Raw genomic sequence first — 15,203 nt, 5'->3', positions numbered from 1 at the left:
AGGAGAAACAGCTCGCTCCGACCCTGCTCAGTTTCTTCATCTACAACCCCAAGCTGGGGCCCAAAGAGGGAGAGGTACTGGAGGGCGGTGTCACGTCCCGGGGCTGTGGGGAGAGGGCACCCGCCCGGGCCGACTCTGGCTCTGCTCCCACAGAGCCGAGACACCCTTCCCGGGGCCCCGAGCGTCCCCGAATAAAAGCGGCCTGTGGGGAAGAGGGAGTCATGGTTGTTATGTCTGCGACCGCAGGCCGCCTCGTCAGCACCTGGGCTGCCTTCAGTGCCACGTACATCCAGATCTGTCTCTGCTTCAGAATAAACAGGAACAGTGACCGAGGGTGTTTTCAACAGTGGCACGTAAAATATCGTAGATGGGGAGCTGGCCTGTTAGTATAACTATCTTTTAGAGATGCAGTAACTTTTTCTAAAAATCATTTTCTCCAGCTAGATACAACCTGATAGAAAGTTTAGTGTTTAAGTTAGTAAAATTCAAGTTATTGTCAGTATTTTCATGCTACTGTCATCTTTAATAAGTAAATTTAAGAAGCTACAGTGTCTGTTTTTAGGTTACAGCATACCGTATGGTTCATGTGATAATCTGTAGTTTTAGTAGTTTTTGAACAGGGCAGTCTACTTATGTACTTATTAAGGACCAGGATGATGAGACAGAGCGCACCCTCAACAAGTCCATGGGTGACTCCAGAGTGGGAGAAGCTGCTCATACACCATAGGGCAGGGCTGCTCAATGAAGGCAAATGCCAAGTCCCATGCATGGGATGAAATCTTCTCATGCACCATTACAGGCCAGGGGCTGACTGGTTAGAAAGCAGCTTTGCAAAACAGGACATGGGAGTCCTAGTGAACAACAGGTTGTATGTGAATCAGCAGTGTGGCCCTGTGGCAGTGAAAACCAACAGCATACCAGGCTGTGTGAATGAGCATGCATATGCAGGTCAAGTCAAGGAATTGCTTTCCCTCTGTTCAGCACTTGTGAGACGGCTGGTGGGCACTGTGTTTGTCCAGGGCTTCCCAGAGTAAGAGAAATACTGACAAACTGAAGCAAGCCCAGTGGAGGACTCCTGAGTCGGTCAGGGGGCTGCAGTCTGTGATATACCAGGAGAGCCTTAGGTAACTCGATTTGTGCAGCCTGAAGAAGAGATGATGTGGATAGGGGTCTGATGGCTGTTTTCACCTGCCTAAAGGGTAGCTATAGAGGATGGAATCAGGTGCTTCTTGAAGTGAAAGGATGAGAGGTAATGGAAGAAGTTCCAGCAAGGGAAATTCTGGTGAGATAGAAGAAAAAATTCTTCACAGCAAAATGGTCAAACAGCAGAACTGGGCCTGGAAAGGTGGAGTATCTTCATCTTTGGAGATACTCAAAACTTAACTGGACCAGGCCTTGGGCAATTTGAACTAACTTTGAAGCTAGCTATACTTTGATCTGTCTTTGAAGCTAGCCTTGCTTTGAACTAGCTGTGAAGTGACTTTGGGCCTATGATTTCAGTAACTTTCAATTTATAAAGCATTTTGAGATACCTTGGGATAACTGACTGCTTAAGTGTGCTTAAATACGCCTTTTATCCATTATTACAGAAGCCCATTTAGGTACAAGTTAAAATTCTGCCTAGGACATTGAGGGATTAAAGTTAAAAAACAAGCAAACCATGAACTCAGTATGCTTTAACTCTGATTCTGTTAAAATGCATTTGCTTTGATTCTTTTTCCAAATTTTAGGAAGAAAAGAAGATTCTCTTCTATCACCCAAATGAAGTAGAAAAGAATGAAAAAATTAGAAATGTAGGACTATGTGAAGCTATAGTACAGTTCACAAGGTATGAAGTCTGACTGCATGGCTCGTTGTGTTAGCACAAGCACTGTATTTCAAATTTCCCAATTGTATGTTTTCTTTTTGTGAGTGTGTATAAATACCTATGTCTACATATGTGGTTTTTTTTCCAGGACCTTTAGTCCAACAAAACCTGCAAAGTCCCTACATACACAGAAGAATAGACAATTTTTCCATGAGCCTGAAGAAAACTTCTGGATGGTCATGGTACTTATGCATGTGATATGCATATTTCTAAAACATCATACCGCAATGTTCTCAATGCATTCTGCATTGTCTAATACCAGCCTGTTCCACTTTCTAGGTTGTACGGAATCCCATAATAGAAAAACACAAAGATGGAAAGCCAGTCTATGAATATCAGGAAGAAGAATTACTGGTAATACTGAATTTTTTCCTGGGTTTTGTTGTTTGGTGGTTTTTTTCATGGGTCATACTGTATTTTAAGAGTACCTCCAGAAATATCTTCATTTAATTCTTCTTGAACTGCTGCCAAATTAATTTTTTATATATATCTCTCTCTATGTCCATAAGTGGAAAAAGGGCAAAGTACTTCTCAATAAAATTTAAAGAAGAGAGCAAGATAGAGAATTCTCATTCCAGATAGCAGTTCAAGATCATCCAATAAGCATCAGTGAAATGTAGAGCTGTGAGACTTTTAGCTTGGAATAGGTGAATATTTCTTAGGATGTTTGTTTTAATAAAGTTCTTGCAAGATTTTAAATTATGTATTTTTATTCGGTTTATGTATACATATTATTACTTTCTTAAGAGTGCTAGTAATCTTTACTAATAATCTGGAAGACCAACAGCTCATAACTATCATGGGATTTCTTGTCCAAACTGCAGTATCATTAGGTCAGTTTAATTGTATACAGGAAGGGTATTGGGCTGGGTGGGATAAAATTTAAAAAGCTGGTTGCTTATGCTGCCTTGCTTATTACAGTGTCCACTAGTTCTGTTCCTCATTGTGTTCTAAGAAAGGATTGGCGTCATAGGCACTCTTTATTTTGCCAGACAAACGATAAAGTAGTCTTTTTTTTTTCCCCCCGTCTGGGTTAAGATCCTACCTAGCCCAATAAAAACCTGCTGTGGTGTCCCATCTCCTTTAGTCTTTGACTCGGATGAAGAGAATACTAGTCAGAAGTAAGTTCACTTTTACGGACAACTGGCCTTAGGGATGGGCGCTATTCATAACTGGTATCTTGTGCATGAATTAATAAGGCGCTTTTGGTATTAAATGGAAATGGGGAAGGGACTCCCATTAATGAAATAGTACTTTATAAGTACAAAGAAATTTCTAGATGCTGATGGAAAATGGTATATAACTTTTCAGAGATTGATTTCTCTAATTTGTGTGTTTCCTGGCTCTTTGAAAATGTATGTTTATGTGTAGCTCAGCCAAAACATTTGAAATTCTGCCTCTGCTTGTACTAATGTCCTACTCTGGGGTTTTTTTGTTTTTTTTTTTCTTCCTGCAGGACAAGGTTTATAGTTCGGTCTTGCAGCAGTGCTACAGCATGTACAAGGTAGAGTTAATACTGGAGGCTCCTCTTCTGGTAGACTATTTGGATGTGCAAGCTCATCGTTGCTTTGACATTCTTTCTCATTACGATTGTCTGCTCTTTGCCTGAAGCTGTAATGGTGTTGATGGAAGAGAAAAATAAAGCTTTTGCAGTTACCTGTGCTGGTTCATTAGCTTATTATAAAAAAAGAGCCTTCTAATTTCTGTGAAGTCCAGATTTCTTATTTCATGGGCACTTACACTACTGAGCATTTGATTTTGATTGCTTTAGGTAGTATCTGTTGGACAAACTATACTGGGTAAAAGCCATCAATCTGGCTTTTACAAAGCAAGAGCATCAGATACTTAAGCAACACCAACAAATAATTTCTCTACCATTGAAGAATTTAGTTTCCTTTTCTATCTAATTCTGCCTCTTCTGCCATACACACTTGGACTCCGCAAATCTGAGAGAGGTTTTTTCAATAAAGAAGGGGTACATTTGGATCTATGTGGAGTCCAAATACTGAGAAACAGGAGCTGTATTGTAATCTAGCTGTATTCATGGCTGAGTTATAAGAAATTATTGTAGATGATTACCCAACTGACTGACTTTTTTTTTCTTTTAACTATTAGCTTTTCAATGGCACATTCCTGAAAGCCATGGAAGATGGAGGTGTGAAAGTTCTAAAGGAGAGACTAGAGAAATTCTTCCATCGGGTAAGACCTTATTTTTCAGGCACATACATTGTGATTTGGCGTTGGAACTAAGTGGCTGCAGTATAACTGTGTAATATAGGCAGTAGAAAAGGTGTAGTGGCAACACAGAAAGCCAGGTTACTAATTTTTTCAAATACTTCCTGCTTCCTACTATAGTGGTAGACTCTTTAAATGGAGTTGAACCACAAGCATGGTTATGGCTTGATTGAACAGCTTAGTTGTAGGATATTTTTTCTGATAGTCATGTTCATTCTTTAACATATGAAATTGTTAGTGTGATCACAGTCTGTACAGACTATTGGAGTAACTGTTGCAGAATCATTCAGGTTGGAAGGAATCTGGAGACGTCATCTAGTTCAGTCTCCTACTCAAATTAGGGTAACACTGAATTCAAGCTTGACTGTGTAGGGTTTTGGCTGGTTGAGTCTTGAAAACATCCAGGGATGGAGATTCCACAACCTTCATGCATAGACTTCAAGTCCCATAGTGCTGTGAAGTAATGGATAGTTGTAATTTTTAACTTCTTCCCCCACCCCACCCCCCATGTGGAATTAGTAGTGATGCCTGATAAGGTGTCAGGAAATATTGCCTTGGTTATAGCCAGTCTTCAGAATTCAATTTCAGTCTTTAAAAGCAAATGTTTTAGTGAAAGGATGGAAAGCAAAACCTATTTCTGAGTAAGAAATCAATCAAATATTCTTTGTGTGTTTTTCACATGAAGTAACTGGGTAGTCATGTCTGGCAGAATTTTTTTGTGCCTACATGAAAAGTTTCATCAAGCTAGCTTTAAAAGATGGCAACCAAGTGTCTGCCCCCATTTTTCTCATTTTCACAGAAGGAAACAGAGGACTGCTGTCAGCAGCTAATTCTCTTGTGGTAGAGATGTGATATCTCTGATAATGGAGTGTAGATGCTGTATACTCGTGCTTAAAATTTTGTTCTCGTAACAGGCTTTTAAAATAACACAATGTTGTGACAGTGTAAACAGAAGTACAGTTCAGTTTGATTTTAGGACAGCCTTCACTTGTGGGTTTTGGGGGGTTTTTTTGCTTGTTTTTTGTAAAAACATCATGGACTTTAGAATTAATGCCATTGGCACAAGGAGTACTTGTTTGATTAGCTGGTATATACTTCTGCCTAGACTAAAAAATAGAGCACAGTAAAAAGGGAAGTAATAGATTTTTTTATATTTAAAACTGTTTTTCTTTGATGTTCCTAATGAAGGTAAAATGGTAATTGCTATAGATTTGTATAACAGAAAGAAATCCAAGGAAAAGCTGTTTCTCTTTTTCACTGGAGAATTAGAAATGCTTAAAAAGTTGTTCTGTTGTAACCTGTTCTGTTATAACCTATTAACTCTAACCTGGCTGAAACCAGGACAAACTCTATTGCATGAATTGGCTACATGTTGCTGGCAGGCTTGAACTGCACTGAAACTCTGCAAGGAAATGAGACTTAGATTATAAACTGTGACAGAGATCTGTCATACTATTTGTCTGTATTTTACTTCTTGGGTTTTTTTTGGTAATGTGAAATGACTGTAGAGGGAGCCATTGGATAACTCATCTTTCACAGAGCAGAGTATTTGATAGTGCATTTGAAATCTCCGGGTAAAGGTTACAGTCTATCAAGAAAAAATAACAGAAATTATATTTTCCCTTGCATATTGAAAAATAATAGCTTTATCTGGTAATATTTCTATGGTGTTAGTTCTGAAATTAAATATTAGTAAGATAGGCTGTGCTTTCTTATCCTCTCAAAAGATCTTGAGCTAGCCTTAAAAGCTGTTGTCACTATTATTAAATAATAATAAGCTAACACATGGAATCATATTCACACATAGAATAGTTTGAGTTGGAAGGGACCTTTAAAGGCCGTCTAGTCCAACCCCACTGCCATGAGCAGGGATATCTTCAGCTAGATCAGGTTGCTCAGGGCCCTGTCCAACCTGACCGTGAATGTTTCCAGGGATGGGGTGTCTACCACCTCTCTGGGCAACCTGTGCCACTTTCACTACACTCATTGTGAAAAACTTCTTCCTTAAGTCTAGTCTAAATCTACCTTCTTTTAGTTTAAAATTATTACCCCTTGTCCTATCACTACAGGCCCTCCTAAAAAGTCTGTCCTCACACGAAGAAGTATGTCATACAAGCAGAACTGGAAGGGGGTTTTTTTGGATCATTAGAGCAGATTACTGGGGATTAGACTCAAATTTGTCATAGAAATCTACACGTTGGAAGTTTTCTGAATTCTAAAAAACAACTGTCATTGTTCTCTTAGTACTTGCAGACACTGCATTTACAGTCTTGTGATCTGCTGGATGTGTTTTGTGGAATCAGCTTCTTTCCACTGGATAAAATGACTTACTTGAAAATTCAGTCATTTATTAATAGGATGGAAGAAAGCCTGAACATAGTCAAGTATACTGCATTTCTGTACAATGACCAGCTTATCTGGTAGGTACTTCAATAATTCTTTTGTGTGTCTTCAGTTTCTCATCCTATAAATAAGTGCCATAATAGCAAAGCTTCTGAATCAGTGAAAGAGTTGTATGAAAATGAGAAAACTGAATGGTAGGATGAGTGATATGTAAGAAAGGCATCGGTCTTTGGCTTTAAAATCTCTCGTCTGTACCAAATTATTACTTCCAAGCTGGCCTGAGGAGCCGCTAGAAAAGTGTCCTTATTACTTTCCATTGCGCAGAGCCTCTCTGCATATACACAAGTTTCTCTGTAGGACCTTTTAGTAGAGAAGGTTAATTAAAGGATTGTTCTTTGTATGGTTCTGAACCAGAAAGTTGCAATGCTTGTGAAGAGTTCTACTTAAAAATGGACTTTAAGAATGGCAAACTTTTCTTTGTTTAAATATTGTTTCTATTTCTCGTCAGGTTTACGGCTAATTTACATGTGTTTTGTATTTAGCAAATAAACTATCTTTTTATTAAAAATGAATGTTTGGGATTGAATCTGAGACACTGAAATGTTGCTACCCTAGTTTGGTATGTGCTTTGCCCGAGTTTTGGTTAGAGGAAAATGTGTGATCTGAACTGCAGCACAAACATCACTTGTGTTTCTGTTTCTCCCTGATGTTCTAGGAGTGGACTAGAACAAGATGACATGAGAATTTTGTACAAATATCTCACAACATCTCTATTTCCAAGGCACATGGAGCCTGAGGTACAGTAGTTGGTTTTTCCTGGGGGTAGAGGTTGTTGTTGGTTTTGGGTTTTGTGTGTGTTTGTTTTTTTTCCTTCTGTTTATCTGGTACCACTAAGGGCTCAAATACCAAAGAGGAGTATCCCTCTCCCCCTCCCCTCTTAAATTTTGGTTTGGAATTCTCAGATTTATTGCTTTTGGGCCACTTTAGTAAACTCAATAGTATTTGCACCTAAGGCTTACAATATGAATTGTGCTGATAATTTGAATATGAGATGGTGATAGAGAGTTTACTGAATGTTGATTCCTGATGACTGCTCAGTACTGCAAATGAATCACTTCAGCTTAATGGCTAAATGCAGCATGGAGTGCCATAAGACCACATGAAGTTAGTTATCCCTCCTGCCATTAAAAAGCTCCATAAGCTAAGTTTTAAAATCAATAAATGCAAAATCAGAATGCCTTGTTCTACTGGCATCTCTTACACTTTAGCTTTACACCTTCATGTTACACAAAGAGTATATATCTTCATGAGTGGTAATTTCTGCAAATGCTTTACTTTGATTTGATTTAAAGACAGTCCACAAAAAGTAACAGAAAATACCTCCAAGTTGTTTTTTCTTGTGTATATTCTTTTTCGCTTCAGTTAGCAGGAAGAGATTCTCCAATACGTGCTGAAATGCCAGGAAATCTACACCACTATGGAAGGTAACTCTTGTTTACTGTCACCATCTACTGCTTCTTCCCTCAAGGCCAAAACATTTGGGAGGAGTACATGTATGTTGAGAACATATTCCACAGTTCATTTGAGAGGGTCATGCAGTAGTTGGTCCAATGACCTCTGGAAAAAAGATAAAAGGCTTCATTAACATTACTGCATATTTATTTTTCTTCCGCACTGTTCTTAATGCACTGCATGAAACATTTTTGGAAGTGCTTCGGTCATTTCTTTTCAGTCACCCACTTCAAAAAAAGGTGTAGATTTAATCTAGTGATTAATCTATTCATTTTTGCTCTGTATTCAGCATGTCAGAGTGGGAAATTCTGTACTTCAGCTGCTGGGCCACATTATTTTGAGTAATTGTGGGTTTGGACATCTTTCTTTAATCATGGTAATTCCTCTTGCCTAATTTATTGTATTCTTTTGCGATCAAGGCATTGGCACACACTCCACCCCTCAAAGTTTAGGTGCTTCTAGTTACACCACTGTTCTACATAAAACTAATTTGAATGTACTGTTGGAAAGCAAAGGAAGGGTGCTTTCCCAATAGCAACAAAAAAAGGGTTTTTAAAGATAGTCACAACTTGAATGTGGAAAGAGTTTTGTTGTTGTTTCTTTGATCTGCAGAGTTAATTTCCTTGGTGTTATTCTGGCTTTCTGAGCCTGTTTCTGTAACTCTTTGGAGCATATATGCAAATACTACTTTGAAAATATAAGAGTGCTGAGATCATAAATAAAGGGCTCTACACCTATCTGGATAGCTGAAAACTCACTGTATTCACATACATGCAAGTAACTGCTAGTTTCAATAACATCTGTTAAATAGGAAAAACTGAAATACAAGAATTCATTGCCTCTGACTTATTGAATAATTTTTTAGGTTTCTTACTGGACCTTTAAATCTTAATGATCCGGAAGCAAAATGCCGTTTTCCCAAAATATTTGTTAACACTGATGACACTTATGAAGAGCTTCATTTAATTGTTTATAAGGTATTACATTTTTCTTTGCAATTATTCCAGGACTTAGTAAATTAAATAATAAATTGGGAATCTATATGCAATGAAGATGACAGTGATGTGAAGTACTTATGCATTGTATAGAAAGATGCATTGATATGACCAGGTTAAAGCAAAGAGACAGAGAACTCTTTGGTGTTTCTAGCAACAAGTTTTAAAGCCTGAATCCTCTTTTTCCTCCTTCCTGCATCCCTGCCCTCCCCACCCCCCACCCCCCCCAACCAAACAGCTGTTTTATTAAAACAAAATATCAGCCTTCAGTTACTTTTAAGCGGTTTCATACGTGGCTTTATGTAGTATTAATCAATAAACCAAAAACTTTTTTTTTTAATGAAATGCAAGTTTCTTGCAGACATATATCCTTGCATAAAATGCATTTTTAGCAAATTTTACCTTTCACCTATGACATAAAAACTGTTAACTGGGCTGAATTTAAAATCATAACTATACTGAGTTATGCAGGATTGCAAAGAGATTATCCTATTGAAGTTTTAAATTTTAATTTTTTTAATATAACTGGTTTACCTGTGTGTGACCTCACTAAAATATTGTCATTTATTTGAGGTAGTTGAGGTAACCTGTTGTAAATGGTTTTTTTTGCTTTAACTTTTTTGTTCCAGGCCATGAGTGCAGCTGTCTGCTTTATGATTGATGGTAAGTACCTATTAGCATCACTTATTTGGCAAGACATAGTACAAAATGCTATTACATGCAACTTGTTTTATGCTTGAAGAAAACTCACACTAATTTGTTATTTGAGTCTGTTCTTCATGAGTGCTTTTATCAGTGTCTTGGTTTTTTGTTCCAGTGGTATAAGTAACTCCAATTTTGCACAATAAAATGACTAAATACTGCTTCAGTTAGCCATGTGCCTTCAAAGTCACCTGTAAGGTTATAATTATGAGAGAAATTTGTCCCAGGACTCACATTGATGTTTAAAGAAAACAACTACAGAAACTGTACCTTCAACTGTGGGAAAAGAATCTCATCTCTCCCTTTTCTTTACCCACCACCTAGCTTCAATTCCACCTACGCTGGAGTTTTGCCGTAAACTGGACAGCATTGTTGGGCCTCAACTCACCGTGTTGGCATCAGACATATGTGAACAATACAACATCAACAAGAGAATATCAGGGTTTGTACCACATTTCTGTTCCTGTTACAGTCCCTCATTAGTTGGTTAAAAAGTAGGTTTAATGAACTGCTTAAATAACGTTAACAAGAGCCCAAATGTTGAAAGCATTGACTTAACTGTGTACTTTAAATGATGTTTATCTACTGACCCATGGAGATGATTTCTACAGATTACTTGCTTGCAGAAATATATATAAGATGGAAAAAATGCCAACTGAAGTGGTAGTCTTCTGTCACTGTCCCCCATCTTGAAGTAGAGAAGTAGCAGTTCCTGCAAAATCTTAACTTTGGTTTATACTTTCTAACTTTTCTTGAGGAAAAGAGAATCTCATAAAGCTCTCACAGAAAAACAAACATTTGAGGTTTTAATTTTTTTTTTTTAAATATCACTATCTTTGTGCCCACCTCCTTCTTTATGCTGATTTCCTTTGACTTCTGCTTTCCCAGGCTGCTATTTTGTATAATGTTAAAAAAAACCCTGTATTTTTCACATCAAGTGGACACTGATACCACCAGCTCTGTCCGAGTACTGCCTTAGACACTAGTGCTTGGAGGGAGTGATGTACCTCTGAACTCTGTTACAAATTCCAAAGAAAAACAAAGGTCTAGATACTAGAACAACTTCCTTAACAGTTTGAAATAGGGATTTTAGTAAGTGGATTATTTGGTTACAATGCAAAATTTACAGCTGAGTACTTTTTTCCGGAGTTACTGCTTCTTGAAGTGTTGCTGTGTATAGTAGGTGAGGAAAAAAATGTCTTATTTTTTCTATTTTGCAGGACTAAGGTAACTATTTCAGGGGTAAAAAAAAAAAAATTAAAATGAAACAGAATTTTAATGCATTGGAAAATATACTTCACTTCAAACTACAGCTGATTTTCCATAAAACTTATTTTAGATAGATTGGTTAGTTGGGGAAGCAAGAACAGCACTGCATATGTGTGTGACTGAATTTATTTAGTGGTAGCATGCCAAATCAGCAAAAACACAGGGTATGGAATAGGACGTGCTTGAAATTGTGCCAATCTACTAAATCATTAAACTTGTTTCTTCTTTAATGTCATCTGGGACTGGATGTGGCAGCTTTAACTCTTTTAAAGTTTAATGTCATGGTGTCCTGAAAATATGATACAGTTTCTTGACACTAATGCATCTGGGTGACAGAGCGCAAGGGTATCTAGTTGTTTGCTAAGGTGAGTGGTGTCATCACAGTATCTCCCCGATTCTAAATAATACATAGCCTGAAGTACCAATTGCTATAGGCAGTTTTTGCCAGTTTGAATTTGTTGTGATTTCTACCAAAACTACAGCTCTAAGTGACAGATTTTATATTAACTTAATAAAAGAGGAAATGGAAGAAGAGGTTTGAAAATAGTCTCTTGATTGGCCCACACAAACGATGAGGGGAGTTCTTTCTTTTGATTGTAAAATAACACAGACAGACATGAGTGGAAGATTACTTACTGACCAAATGAAAGGCCTAGCATCTATTCAAACCAGATTGGACTGGCATAGGAGAACAAGGAAACAAAATGGGGACAGAGGAAAAACATCTCAGTAGAAAAATGCAAACTATTACTGGGAAGTGGGACAAGGCCTTTAGACTCCCCTGTGTCTACTAGCAGCCTAAGCAGCAGAAGGGGAAAAAATGGTTGGTTTTGCAGGCTTGCTTTTTTTTTTTTTTACAGTGTTACAATGAAGCTTGATCATGTCACAGGTTTTAATGTAATTGGTCTCTTCAATGAGAGAAGTTCAAGATGTCTGAGTAAGCTTTGCAGTGGCTAGTTACCTGTTCTCTGTGAAGCCTGTGCTTCTAGAACATGTCAGTATTCACCAGTCACTTTTTTTTTTAAATCTTCCTAGGGCTGAGAAAGAGCCTCAGTTTAAGTTTATCTATTTCAATCACATGAACCTGGCAGAGAAAAGTACCATTCACATGAGGAAAACACCCAGTGTATCACTTGCATCTGTTCACCCTGACCTCATGAAGATTCTCGGTGACATCAACAGTGACTTCTCCAGGTAATGCTTAACTATTAAATAGTCTGCAAGTCCTTCTGTCAAGTAGATTTTTTTCAAATGAGTGAAACTTTCATGTCTTTTTGTTCATGGACAGCTATTCATAGGTCTGTGAGATCAATGGTGTAACATGGGTCATACTTGGTATTTTGTGTCAGTTTAGTAGTCTATCTTAAAAGGACAATAGAAGTTTTGTTTAAAAAAAAAAATAATTTAAAGACAGGCCAGGGCCTCTATCCAAGAAAAGATCTAATCTATTCGAAGCTTCAGAGTAGCCATAACAAACTTAGAAGGGATGTGAAGCCTAGTGCTTTTGCACTTAATTCTGTCTAATCTCTGCATAAGTAGTATAAAGGACAGGGAAACATGCTTCTGCCTATATTATACCCTCCCCTGAAACAGCTGGCTGCTTTTAGGGATTAGACAATAGATGAAATGCAAACCTTGCAGTTGCTGCAGTACTGCTGATAGAGAAGACAACTGGCTTCTTATCAGTGGGTATCATGCTTCAAGGTAGGAGAAACCCTCTGTCACTATAAAAATTCATAAAGAATATGAAAATGCTGAATGATTGTGATGTCTATAACTCCAGTTAGCAACTGGCAGTTTTCCCACTGTGCTTAAGGACAAGGCTTTCTTTTTTCTATAATGAAAGTTTGTCTATTAAATGTAACTGTCAGTTAGTGACAGCTTTATGCAATATTTCTAGTTGTTGAGCATGGTTTAGTCCTAGGTTTAACAATTAGATATGTGAAAGCTTAGTATCACCATACCATCTCCAACTTTCATTATTTGGTCACTGTGTGGCTAATCATAATTCTATGAAGTGTGTCCTTAACAGTATGGAGGGTAGGTGTTTTCTTCAGGGTACAGGAGTTTTTGGCTGACAGACAAATTAATGATTGACTCATCTGGGGATGTAATTGTCCTAAGCATCCACTTACGAAGCCTTAATCATGGATTGCTGAATTATGTCTAAGTTAGTTTGGTAGTGTCTCTTTGATACTGCACAACCACAACAATTTATGACATTAAGCTGTCCTAATGATTACAGATAAAGTTGAATATTAGCTTACAGCCACCTTCTTTACTTCTAAAACTTCTTTCAGAGTTGATGAAGATGAGGAAATTATTGTGAAGGCCATGAGTGATTACTGGGTAGTTGGGAAAAAGTCTGACCAGCGAGAATTGTATGTTATTTTGAATCAGAAAAATGCAAATCTGATTGAAGTAAATGGTAAGGATTGGGTTTTTTTATTACCTTTAAATACAGTTATTACTAAAATGTGTATCCCTGGAGAAGTAATAAAATCTAACTCACAAGAAATCTAGAGAGGGATTGGTCTATGGCAGGCCAGGTGAGTTTGCATAAGGTTTTAGTCTGCCTTCTACCGGCTGTGAAAGAACAGCATAAATATTCATCAGACATTCTTAATTATTCATCAGTCATTCTTCCTCCTTCAAATAAATAGAACTCTGTGAGTTTAGTTTAGGAGTAGTTAATGAAGTATATTACAGGTGAGAGATGAACATATTTACATTCAAGTTAGGTTTTATTTGTCAGTGATCCATGGGTAGGTTACTTATACATTGTGTCTATACTATCAGTGATCCTCATTGCATTGTTGTCTTGTTTCTAATGCTGTTTTGAGAATGATTTACTATGACTAAGAGTGCAAATTAGCATTAAGAGGCAATAAGCTTTTAAGTAGACTTTAAGAGAAATGCAGTTTGAGTCTTACTTGCAGCAATTTTAAGGCGCTCTGGTTTAATAGGACGCAATGTGCTCACTTGGATGATGGGAAAGAATTAATACTTTTCCACAACCAAAGCCTAGCAACCTAAATTTTAAGAGGAAGAATGAGCTGCATGACTTACACAATAATTTCTAATTATTTTTCAGGCTCTAATGTGCCATACAGAAACAGTAAATGAGTGTTTCTGTGCCTGATAAACTGAGGAAGTAGTACTGCCCCTGAAGTGTTGTCTGCCAAATAGCATGAAGCAAAGGTTTTGCTGACTTGTTTTATTGTAACAGACTACACTAATCCCTCCTTCTCCTGAAAAGGGGTTACAATACAATTCCTTATGTTGCAGTCTTCACTGCACCAGCAGAAAAGTTTGACAAGATTAATGTGGCCCAGCAGCAAACTCAAGCCATCATTTACACTTTAGCTGCTTAGAACACAACTCATCTTTCAGATAGTGTTGAGACATCAGATTTGACTCAGCTTCCTCTTACTGAAGATAGAATAAAATTAGGTGTATTTCTACATTATAAACTCCTACTTTTTTTTGTTTGAATTTAATTATATTATCCTTGATGATACCCAGGGTTTTTCTTGCAGAAAATATACTGAAATATCTATTTTTTTTTTTTTTTTTACAGAAGAAGTGAAGAAACTTTGTGCAACACAATTTAATAATATTTTCTTCTTGGATTGATCTGCAAAGGGCTGATTTATTGAAGATGTTGATGTCAGACACTTGTTCAACGTGAAAAGTTATTAGTCATATTATTGACTGGAATAATGACAATAGTAAAGCAATACTTGCTTTGTAAGAATCAAAATTTCTACTAAAATCTGTAAACTCTGATCAAAAATTTTTAGATTTTAAAAATGTTTATGTGCAAACAAATTAAAAACCAGTCTGAATTCATCTGTACCATTCCATTCTGATATTATGTGAATATTTTACTGGAAAATAAAACTAATAATTGTTACACTTTTAAGGGCATCTTTTTGTTTTCCTGTGTTCATTTGCATCATCATGTGACTTCCTGCTAATTTTCTACAACGCAAAACTAGACTGGTTACAGAAGCCCCCTGGACAAAGAACTTTCTAGGTTGACCTGTTCTTTGCAGCTCCTGCTTCAGCCTGTTTTACATTCTCTGTCAAATTCTTACATACTCGTTTATACGCAGCATTTCAGTCAAATAAACCATGGCTTAAGCAGAAACAATTTCACAGTTCTTGTACTAACCTAACACTGAGGGAATTTTTAGTTTCAAGTCAAAAACTGACTTCTGGAATAGTTTTGCTTAAAGGGTTACACTTATGTAAATGACTGTATTCTCTTTCCCAAG

The 15,203-nt window shown here is 37.2% G+C and overlaps 1 protein-coding gene across 1 annotated transcript; it reads left to right on the top strand.

Annotated features, from left to right (window-relative positions):
• The first annotated feature begins 6 nt into the window (after positions 1 to 6).
• Positions 7 to 14,845, top strand: LOC104614350 (vacuolar fusion protein CCZ1 homolog). Its single transcript, XM_010286320.1, has 15 exons — positions 7 to 74; positions 1,731 to 1,828; positions 1,956 to 2,049; positions 2,147 to 2,221; positions 3,324 to 3,371; positions 3,983 to 4,066; positions 6,347 to 6,522; positions 7,161 to 7,242; positions 7,868 to 7,929; positions 8,823 to 8,934; positions 9,582 to 9,615; positions 9,979 to 10,096; positions 11,959 to 12,117; positions 13,224 to 13,351; positions 14,504 to 14,845. Exons 3-15 carry the CDS (start codon positions 2,041 to 2,043, stop codon positions 14,557 to 14,559), a joined length of 1,143 nt encoding a protein of 380 aa, XP_010284622.1. The 5' UTR covers positions 7 to 74; positions 1,731 to 1,828; positions 1,956 to 2,040; the 3' UTR covers positions 14,560 to 14,845.
• The last annotated feature ends 358 nt before the right edge of the window (positions 14,846 to 15,203 follow it).

The sequence above is a fragment of the Phaethon lepturus genome, unplaced genomic scaffold (genome assembly GCF_000687285.1).
Source record: "Phaethon lepturus isolate BGI_N335 unplaced genomic scaffold, ASM68728v1 scaffold9744, whole genome shotgun sequence".
In the NCBI taxonomy this organism is placed as follows: Eukaryota; Metazoa; Chordata; class Aves; order Phaethontiformes; family Phaethontidae; genus Phaethon; species Phaethon lepturus.
This window is presented reverse-complemented; position numbering and strand designations above follow the sequence as displayed.

What these genes read in the sequence shown, in the direction of transcription:
- LOC104614350 (XM_010286320.1), top strand. An exon ending in AATCTACACCACTATGGAAG is followed by an intron (nt 7,930 to 8,822) that starts GTAACTCTTGTT and finishes ATAATTTTTTAG; the next exon opens with GTTTCTTACTGGACCTTTAA. An exon ending in TGTCTGCTTTATGATTGATG is followed by an intron (nt 9,616 to 9,978) that starts GTAAGTACCTAT and finishes CCCACCACCTAG; the next exon opens with CTTCAATTCCACCTACGCTG.